Raw genomic sequence first — 9,894 nt, forward strand, 5'->3', positions numbered from 1 at the left:
AATAGATGTGCCACACAGAACGAGGTGGAGGAAGACTGCTTTTCCCTACCTGTCTCCGTCAGTACCACTTCTTCCCAGAGAAAGGCCTCCCTAGATTTGATTCTCACCCCCTCCATCAAGTCTACATTGTCCAGTCACATCAAAAAGAGCCTGAATGGGGATTAAACCACAAGCAGTTTAATGGTCTGGTTTTCTCCTTCCCATCTCCCCCACTGTTAGTATTATTACTACAAGAATAAAGGATTCCTGAGAGCCTGCCCCCTCCTCTCCCTGGGCCCCCTTGACAGGACTCATCCCTACCAACCCCCTGGATTTTTGGGGGTAGGGGGAAAAACAAGTGAAAGGCACTGTAGGGGTGGGGGGCTTGAGTGCCAGGGAATCTAAGGGGTGGTGCTAGGGCAGGGCCAGGCCTGAAGTCCGCCTGCAGGGGCTGTGGAGTGTGACTGCGGCACTGGTCTCTCCTTGGACCTGTCTAGCAGGCCTGGAAGTCCCATCCTCCCAGTCCCACGCGGGCTGCAGCAGGAGCATAATTAGTGTTGGGCTAAGAAAGGAAGAATGGAGGGCCCACTCTACTAGGATCCAAGGGCCAAACCCACAGTGGGGACTGCAAATAACTAGAATGCTCAAGTCTGTTGTCTCTGGGGACTAGGGGGAGAGGAGTTGAACAAAATGTGAATTACAATGAAACCCCCCAGCCTGTGGAGCAGCAGTGACCCAGGCTCCCAGGGAAGAGGGAGGGGGCCAGTCAGTCCAGGTCTGGGGCTAGTTGTCCCCACTGACTGCTTGCCGAGCCCTGATGAACGCCATGCCGTGTGTGCGGAAATGGGTCTTGAGGTTGAGAGGGCTGTCACAATTCTTGCCACAGACTTTACAGGTCAGTGGACCTGCAGAAGCAGGCAAGGGTGAATCTGCACCCTCTGGGTCGGACCTCATTGGAGGGGGCGCCTCTTCCTCCCCATCCCCCACACCCAGGGCACTGGCACTACCCACACCCCGTTTCTTCTTGTGGCTGATGAAGCGGTGCCGGCTCAGGGAGCCAGGGGAGGCAAAGCATAAGCCACAGTCGAGGCACTGCTGGGTCCCACCATCAACCCTCAGCCCCACCATGAGGCTCTGCTCCACTGAGCCCCCGCTCCGGTAGCGCAGGGGGCCTCCCGACCCGGGTCCACCCCTGGGGGACTTGGCTGGAGGTGTTGTGCTGTCAGGCTCCTCACTGCAAGAGTCAGAGGACTGCCGACGTTTCCGTCCTGGCCCCTGGAGAAGATAGTGAAGAACTGGGCCTCCCCATCACCCCAGTGACCCTGGCACCCCCACCTAGCTTGCGGAGGCCAGTCTATAACTCTGCAGTTCCCACAACTCTACCCCAGCAGGGGGGCTTACCTGGGCTCTGGCACCGGGGCCCCGAACCACAATACTCCCCCGGCCAGGAGACTGGTCCCCGAGCGGCAAGCCGTGCCGGACCTGGACGTGTTTCTCCAGGATGAGGCGGCTGCTGAAGGTGCGTTTTCCTTCTGTGCAATACCTAGAGGGGAGAGTGCGGGTGGGTGCCAAGGGCACAGCCCGAAGGCCAAGGCCAGTGGCTCGAGAGGAGGACGACTACTAGAGCTTCAACCCTTCGTCCACTCGCACAGAGGCAGGTGGGCAAATACTTAGGGGGACCGGGAAGGGGGAAGGAATGGGAGGGGTCACCTGATGGGCAGAAACAGGAAGGGGTAAGAAGAAAAGGGTTACCTGCATGGGTAAACGCGCTTGATACCCTCATGATTGACCCTGACGTGGCGCCTCAGGCTGGGCGCGGAACAGAAGGATCGCTCACACAGGCGACAGGGAAACTTTTTCACTGACTAGGAGAGCAGGGAGGGGAACCTCAGAGCCAGGCTTGCAGGACCGAGCCCCACTGCCACACAGGACAACCCCAAGGCTGCCCCTCCAGCCCATCTGCTCACCTTGCCATGCTCCTTCTTCATGTGAGCCACATACTCGTCCCGCTCCGGGAACCAGGAGTGACAAAGGCCACAGGTCCAGCCTCCGGGGCCCCCACCCCCACCCTTGGTGCCCTTGCTCCCTAGATCCCGCCGGGGCCGTTTGGGTGGATGAGGCGGCTCTGGGGAGCTGGGCAGGTCCTCTTCTGAAGAGGAAGACAGCTCCTCGATGGGGGGAGCTGCTCCTCCCGGAGACACAGCCAGTTCCTCGGGCTCAGCTTTCGGGGTCAGAAGAGTATCCCCGGCCCCTTTCCCAGCAGTCTCCTCTCCCGAGCGACCAGTCTGATGGGTGTTCTGTGAGAGGGAGACACGGGAGATGGCGGTTGTGGGGAGGGCCTGGCTTTGCCACAATCCTTGTTCCCCCCCTCCCCCTCTTCCTGAAGGTTATGTGACCCTTGCACCAGGTCAACACAGCCGAGCACCCCCACTCCAGCCCTTGACTCCTATACCTTGAGATGATCCAGCATGGTCCTTTTTTGGGCAAAAAGCAGAGGACAAGATGGGCACTTGAAGACACTGACGCGCTGGGGCAGCAAGTGCTGGTCGAAGTGTGAGGAGAGAAGGGGCTTGTGAGTGAAGACCGTGTCACACATGGCGCACTTGTAGATCATCCTGTGCAGGTGGAGAGGACAGTGCAGACACCTGCCCCTTCAGGGCCCAAGCCCCTCTGGCCCACCCCTCGTCACCCCATCCCAGGTCTCACTTGGCCTGCTGCGTGGGGAAGCTGGGGTGCTGGGTGTAGAGGTGGGCGTGGGCGCTGGGTGCAGACTTGAAGGCCATGGGGCAGATGGGGCACTTGTGGAAAACCTCGCAGTGTGACGTCTGGATGTGCGACTTGATGGAGTTCACACCCCCAAACACCACAGCACAGCTGGGGCACCTTTAGGGAGGACAGGGGAGGCATGGTGGTGAGGTGGGCCATCTCCATACCCCCACCCCCCACCCCGCCCCCCAACGCTCATCCTCAAGGACTGGGTGGACTTGGAGAAGCTAATCGGTGGTGAAGCCTGAGCAAGGTGAGGGCAGGAGGGAGCTGCAGAGACAATCCCCAGGGGAGGCCCACCGAGGCAGAGCTGGAGCTGCACAGGGGGCCCTGCTTGCTCTGTGTTTGCCAGGACACCAGGGCTGCGGGACTGAGCAGGAAAGATGGGGCTCTCTAGAGGCCATCTGAAAGGTTGGTGCTAGGAACCAGGAGGCCAGCAAGGGCATGAGGGAGTGTGGAGACACTGTGGGAAGGAGAGGCACCTGTATCCCACACGGCGAGAGAAGTGCAGACAGGCCTCCCGGAGATGGGTCTGAAAATTCGCTTGCAGGAAGTTGCCCCCGCACTCAGGGCAGACGTGGGGAGGTCGATTCTTATGCATGCGCTGGTGGGCACTGAAGCTGCAGCGATTGGGGAGCATCATGGGGCAGGTTGGGCACACCTGTCAAAAGGGTGAAACAAGGTGAGTCCGGGAGGAGTGGCTTGTCCCCCATTACTTCTCCTAACCAAGCCCCTCGCACCTTCCCAGTGCGAGCCCCCGGCTGTCCCCTTTCCCAGGAAGGGCACTGGAAGGCAACTCACATTGCTGGTGGCCCCCGGGGCAGGGGGCCCAGGCTGCTGGAAGTGGGCAGCCATGCCCGCCTTGTCCCGGCACTGCTCCTTGCACTCCAGGCAGCGAAAGCATGTGTAAGGAGAGGTGGCAGGGGCAGCAGGTGGCTCAGCTGAGAGTGGCAGCACAGGGGCCTCAGCAGCAACTGTAGAAATGGCAAAGGTGGCGATGGCCCCGTCACCCTTGCCCAAGGCAGACAAGACTGGAGGTCCGAGGGCAGGTGGGACAGCCAGCAGGGGCGTGATGTCCGGCTGCCCCACCATCTGGTCCAGGGCGACGGGCCTCATGACCAGGTGTGAGCACTGCATGACAAGCCCCTTGTCCTTGTGCTCCCGGGCATGCAGCAGCAGGCTGCACTTGTTGAAGAAGACCAGGCGGCGGGCACAGTGGTTGCAGGTGACCTCGATGCGCATGCTCCGGCGGTCATAGTGCCGTGCCAGGCTCTTCTCCAGTGAGAAGGCATCTCCACACTCGAGGCAGCGGTAGCCTGTCGGAGGCAGGGCCAGCCCGGCCTCAGCAGGTGGACTCAGGTTTGGCCGGTAGGCAGGCAGCAGGTTCTTGCCGTTGAGGATCTTGTTGAAGGCCTCCACCAGGCTGGACTGCGTCCGTGAGATCACCGTGCCGCCCCCGGCACCTGGCACGGTGGCTGGCTTGGAAGGCTGCACTATCACCACCGAGGCACCGTTCACCTTCTGCCCCCCTAGCCCCAGCCCTATCCGGCCCTCAGCCTTGGGCAGGGCTTGGGGCACCAGTCCTAGCACGTTCTTAGCAATTGTCTTAGGGCTGGTGGCAGTGCCCCCAGGCAGAACCACAGCTTTGCGGGCCACACTGGCCGCCATCAGCATGGCAGTACTTGCGTTCTGGAAGGTGGCCACAGGCAACACAGTGCCCTTTAGCCTTGTGCCATCACCCAAATGGACGTTCACCACTTTTGGACTCTCCGGAGTCAGAACTGCAGAGGACAGCTTTAGGAGGTTAGCCTCAGCCAGGAAGGTCCCCTCGGCCAAGGGGGCAGGGGGCCCAGGGTCTGAAGGGACCCGGGTTACAGTCCTTGTGATATTCCCACAGGATGTTTTAATGGTCTTGATCCGAACCTTGAGGGGCCTAGAAGAGTTGGAGGAGGCAGGGGAGTCGTTGCTGTCCTCGTCAGCAGCCTCAGCTCCACTAGAAGGGCTCTGGGGACTTCCTGGGGGAGACTTGTCCACTGGCCCCTGATCCTCTTCTTCTTCCTTTAGGGGCTGACAGCTGGGCACTTTTGGGGAGGCAAGAGGGCTCTGATGCCCCGGAGATTGCTTGAAGAAGGGCACCCCAGCAATCTGAGGAGGTGAGGGGCTGGCAGGGATGCCCACAGCCTCAGAGCCTGAGCCTAGCCGGGCTATGCCCTGGGGATGAAGGGGGCTGCCGCTGCCCTGCTTCAGGGCGCCCAGCGGTGGGGAAGAACCAGGTGGCAGAAGGGCGGGGCCATTCTCCTCGGCCAGCTCAAAGGGAGAGGGGAAAGGAGGTGGGGTCATGGTCCCTTCCCTCAGTGGGGAGGGCACAGAGGAAGGCAGGGGGTCAGGGTGCTCCCCTGGCTCAGGCTCAAAATGAGCAAAGAGGTCCAAAGGTGCTTTGCCTTCTATGGCTTTTTCTTTCCAGGTACCTTCCCTGGGAGGAGCTGGAGAGTGGGGGTTTCCTGGAAGGGATGGCTCAGGGCCCCCAAAACCATTCTGCATCAGATGAGGCCCCACAGGTTCTTCCTTAATCGTAACCCCAGGCCGGGCCCCTTCCCCTCCTGAACTTCCAACCAGGGACTCGGGCTGCTCAGGGCACACAGTGTTCTTGACAATGACGCTGACTACTGAGATATCCCCCGACGACAGATCATGGTCAGAGACCTGGGATGAAACCCCAGGGCCAGCCCCAGTAGCTGCTGCTGTTGCTTCTCCAGATTCACCCTCTACACTGGGTTCTGGCTTCCCTGAGCCTCCTGGCCCCTCGTTTTCTTCTGGCCCAGAGTGGATGGCTTCATTTGCATCGATGTCGGGGATGTCAAAGGCAGCAAGGAGGTCGTCAAAATCAGGGGTCTTCATGTCTCCCATGGCGGCAAGTCCCAGACCTGATGAAAACAGGAAGAAGAGGGAGAAACTGCAATCTCTGGAAGCAGAAACCCGGACCTCCTCCCTCAGGGTCTCCATGGTCATCTCCTCTCAGAAACCCACGCACTGACTTAGGCACACCTCCATCAGAGTGCAAACCCTAGAGAGGTGGTAGAGGCGCTTGGTTTGCCAAACCCTAAAATAGGGAGAAATGTGGTGTGCACATCCCATAGAAGACACCAAGATCCAGAGAAAGCAGAGGAAAAGACTTCTCAGAAATACGTATACAAGATAAGAGTAACAGAGACGGAGGGAGTTCAGTGTGTGTCTTGGGTGAAACCACCTAAGCCCCTCCTGTGTCCAGCCGAGCCAACTAATCAGTCCTACTATTAAGGAGGAGGACAGACACAATGCTCTAGGTTTAAGAGCTCATTCGTGACAGCATGGTATCCATTCATATTCTTATTTTCTTTTTTAAGTACAGTTTTATTGATTTTAGAGAGGAAGGGAGAGAGAGAGAGAAACAATGATGAAAATCATTAATTGGCTGCTTCCTGCATGCCCCCCACTGGGGACTGAGCCTGCAACCCAGGCATGTGCCCTGACCGGGAATCAAACCATTATGACCTCCTGGTGAGCCATGCCAGCCGGGCTCCATTCATATTCTTCGTGGATCTTCTGAGGGTTTACAGAGATCTGAAAAACCATGTCATGAGACACAAGACATGATTCTCATTCCAGCTTCATAGATAGCCTGCTGGAGATAAGCAAGTTACTCCATTGCTTACTTTTCTCATTTGAATGAAAGAGGGGGCAAGTAACCCACATATCATAGGGCTATCCTGAGCATGATATGAAATTGTAAACGTGACAGAACCCAGAATACAATTAATTATGACAGGACAGACAAGGCCATGTCAGGTCGTGGCAGGGCTGGGGAGGAGTACGCACTGGAAATCTAGAGCTGGGGTCAGAGACAAGAGTCAGGGATAATTACAAGGTCGAATCTGAGGCACCTGGGGTCATCACTGGCACCTGGAGATCCAGCTTGGTTAACAGAGAGAGGTGGACTCAGGGTAATCACCCAAGAAACCAAGATAGAATAAGACACAGGAAGAGAAAGAGACAAAGAGAAAAGACAGGGGAAAACCGAGAGGAGCCTGGTCACAAGGGCCTCCTCCGTCATAAACACCTGCTCCCTCACCTACCTTCCCCAGAGTGCCTGGGCCCGCCCCTGGCCGCCCCTCCTACCTCCACATCTTGCTCTCTCAGGGCTAAAACTCCAGGGTACAAGCTTACTCAGCACAGCTGCCACATGGGGAAAGCCAGGCCCCCTCACCCCTACCATGGCGGCTCTGAGTTCCTCACCCCACTTTATGCCCTAACGGCACTCCTCCCCCATTTAATTTTCCTTTGGCAACAGTAGCCCAGGAAGTCTCACCCAACCCCAACCTTGCCCAGCACAAAAAATAAAAATAAAAAATAAAATCCCACAAGACTGATGTGTCACTAAACCAACAAGAAGGCCAGCCTAGAGCTCGTGGGGGACCCAGGTCTGCTCCCTTCCCAGCCTTCCCCACCAGTGCCCCGATATCTCGGAAGAAGCAACTGAAGTCTCCCCCTTTACACGTTCCCTGCCCGGGCTGAAGCCATTTCCCAGGGCCAATTCTCTCACCTCTTTCTAGTCTTAGACTGAAACTGGAGATAGTCCCAGCAGGTGGCAGGTGGCATTGCTGGGACCAAGGTGGGGGTAGAGGGTGAGGGTACCAATTAGAGGAAGAAAGGGGCGTCCTCCCCTCACCCACCCACCCCAATTCTGCAGGCTCTGGATTTAAACAAAGCCCTCCACCTCCTGCCTCTGGCCCTGATGGATCGCTAGGCCCTCTTCTGCCCGGCTCTCTCCTGACCTGGGGAGGCCTGAGCTACATTTCACTCGGCTGGCGGAGCACAGATCAATGGGGACTGTGAGAAAACATCTGCAAACTCGCCTCCTCCGAGCAACTCCCCCTCTGGCGTCCCAGTGACTTAGAGGTCGGCCGATGGCCGGGAGCAGACAGGAGACCACGCAGAGGAGCTCAAGGCCAAAGAGGCTTCCCCCACCGCCCAGCCCAGGCCTTTCTGCGGCGGCTGCGCCCAGTCTCTTGGGCTCCGCCCCCACCCCCCCTTTCCCTCCGTTCTTCCCCAAAAGCCAAAGGAAAGCGCTTAACAGGAAGAGGGTGAACTGGCCCGGGTTGGGTGGGGGCTCCTCAGCCCTTTGCCTGGCCAGCGGCCTGCAACGCAGAGGGCGAGGGGCTGGCGGCTGGGGGCGATTAGACCGCCGCCAAGCTGGGCAGCGGGCGGAATTAAGTCCCTGCCATCTGCCGAGGGCCGGCGCCTGGAGCACGTCCGTGGCTGCGGGGAAGGGGCGGGGTGTACACTGGAGAAGCCAGAGGGGAAACTGAGGCGTGCGGCGCCTCCCGCTCGCACCGGCCCTCAGGGCGCCGCCGCACAGCACCTCGGGGCCCAGGACTCCCCAGGAGGCTAGGCGCGCGGAAACGGAGTAGTGGAGACACCACGGGGGTCCGTCCCAACTCCGACCGCCGCCCCTCGCCGCCCAGCGCCCCGCAGCCTCCGCCCCAGACCCCTCGAGACGGGAGTGAGCGGGAGGCGCGCGGCGGCCAGGGCGCGAGCCCGAGTCCCGCCCGGGCCCGGACGCTGACCCGCGCCCAGCTGGGGTGCAGGCTCTGCTCCGGCCTGCCGGGTCCCCCGCCCCCACCCTTGGACGCGGACACCATTTTAGGTCGCGACACCCCGCAGCCTCCAGCCCCCGGGCCGCGCTTCGGACGCTTCTTGGGCTGGAAGCCCCAGGACTCGGAGACCCCGGCCCGCCCTCCACGTTTACCCGGCGAGGGGCTGTGCTTTCAACAGGCTGGGGGTTGCGCCCATCCGCCCCAAGGAAGGGGAGCGGGGTCCCGGCCTTCCTAGAAGCAGCCCCGGGGGGACGGCGCGGAGAAGGGGGTAGTTGACCAAGTGGGGGAGGGGCGGGGGCATTTACCCGCCCCCCGGGGGCGGGGCCAAGGGCGGATATTCACCCCCGGCGCGCTTACTTGTTTGGCTCCCAGTGCGGGCTGAGCGCCGGCGGTCCCTCCCCTGCTCCAGCCGCCGCCGCCGCCGCCGCCACCGCAGCCCTCCCCGCCGCCGCCGCTACTTCCTGCTTCTCTCCCGTTCGGCCTCCCCCTTCCTCAGCTCCCTCGGCGTTCCCGGGCTGGGCGGCCGGCTTTCGTACTCGCCATTGGCCAATCCCCTCGTCGTTCAGTACTGCGCCCCTCCCAGCCCCACACTGGGTTGGCCTTGAGCACTGCCGCTCCGGACAAACCCCGCACGGTCTTCCTAGCTTCATTGGGCAAGGAGCCTAGTCCTTCTCAAGTGCCTCTTGCCATTGGTTGTGCCGCCACCTGCCCCATCTGTGCATCTCAAAAGCGATTGGCCGCGCTACCTGTCGTTTAGGAAGAAGCCGATCTGATTCCCTGCTTTCCTCCTGGAGGCGGTGACTCTCCAGGTGCATCTCCGCCCCCTCGCTCCCGATTGGCCGCGATCCCGAAAGCCTGCAGTTCACTTATACAAATTTCAGGAACTCTCAGCTTGGATTTGGTGAATACTTGGAGGAGAATCTCTTCGACTCTGAAAGGACCCGGATGTGTAGGTCCGTTTGCGCTTTCTCAGGCTAAACTCCAATGTCAGTCATGCCATGCAGAAGGGAGAGAATGGGACGTCACCCAAAACATTACGTCATCTGGTTGACTATTTTCTTGCGGTTTTCCTACTGTCTAAATCGCCCTATGGATGGGGTCCTCGCGCGGGCCCATAGCTGGCTGGCGTCACCCACAGCTCCCCCCCAATGCGGGAGGGCTTGGAGCAGAGCAGGTCCTGGAGTGTGGAAGGAACCGGCACCTGAAGCCTGGGACAGGCATGCAGACCGGAAGTGCGGGAGAGGTGACGTTAGAGTGCTGGCGTGGCCTGGGCCATTTCCAAAGGGATCTTAAAGCGGCAGGTTGGTAGGCTTCCGGAAACACGTGAAGGGGAGCAGGGAGAGAGTCAAAATACACACACACACACACACACACACACACAGTGTACCCCAAAATGTATACACAATAATTATAAAGGCAGTGTTTATTAAAATACATTTCATTTTCAAAATCGAGCTAACAGCTGTTACAGTGCATGCATTTTTGAGGGACACCCTGAATTATATATTTGCGTGTG

General features: G+C 59.6%; 1 protein-coding gene across 4 annotated transcripts; it reads right to left on the reverse strand.

Annotated features, from left to right (window-relative positions):
• Positions 1–84: 84 nt before the first annotated feature.
• On the reverse strand, positions 85–9,565 carry ZNF687 (zinc finger protein 687). 4 transcript variants are annotated; one of them, XM_079760622.1, is made up of 9 exons: positions 9,125–9,565; positions 3,547–5,669; positions 3,228–3,406; positions 2,686–2,862; positions 2,432–2,594; positions 1,947–2,276; positions 1,732–1,844; positions 1,381–1,522; positions 85–1,254 (listed from the first exon to the last, which is right to left on the reverse strand). In XM_079760622.1, exons 2-9 carry the CDS (start codon positions 5,650–5,652, stop codon positions 763–765), a joined length of 3,702 nt encoding a protein of 1,233 aa, XP_079616748.1. In that variant the 5' UTR covers positions 5,653–5,669; positions 9,125–9,565; the 3' UTR covers positions 85–762. The 4 variants fall into 4 exon arrangements, with proteins under 4 accessions (XP_079616748.1, XP_079616745.1, XP_079616747.1 ...); XM_079760619.1 differs by lacking the exon at positions 9,125–9,565 and adding an exon at positions 8,736–8,899; XM_079760621.1 differs by lacking the exon at positions 9,125–9,565 and adding an exon at positions 8,531–8,667.
• Between the last annotated feature and the right edge of the window lie 329 nt (positions 9,566–9,894).

This window comes from Cnephaeus nilssonii, assembly GCF_951640355.1.
Source record: "Cnephaeus nilssonii genome assembly, chromosome: 21".
Taxonomy (NCBI): Eukaryota; Metazoa; Chordata; class Mammalia; order Chiroptera; family Vespertilionidae; genus Cnephaeus; species Cnephaeus nilssonii.

Coding starts and splice junctions, on each gene's coding strand:
- ZNF687 (XM_079760622.1), bottom strand. CDS start 5,652: ATGGGAGACATGAAGACCCCTGATTTTGACGACCTCCTTGCTGCCTTT. Junction 3,407..3,546: donor CCCCGGGGGCCACCAGCAAT/GTGAGTTGCCTT, acceptor CCCTTTTGACAG/GTGTGCCCAACCTGCCCCAT. Junction 1,845..1,946: donor TGAAGAAGGAGCATGGCAAG/GTGAGCAGATGG, acceptor CTGCTCTCCTAG/TCAGTGAAAAAGTTTCCCTG.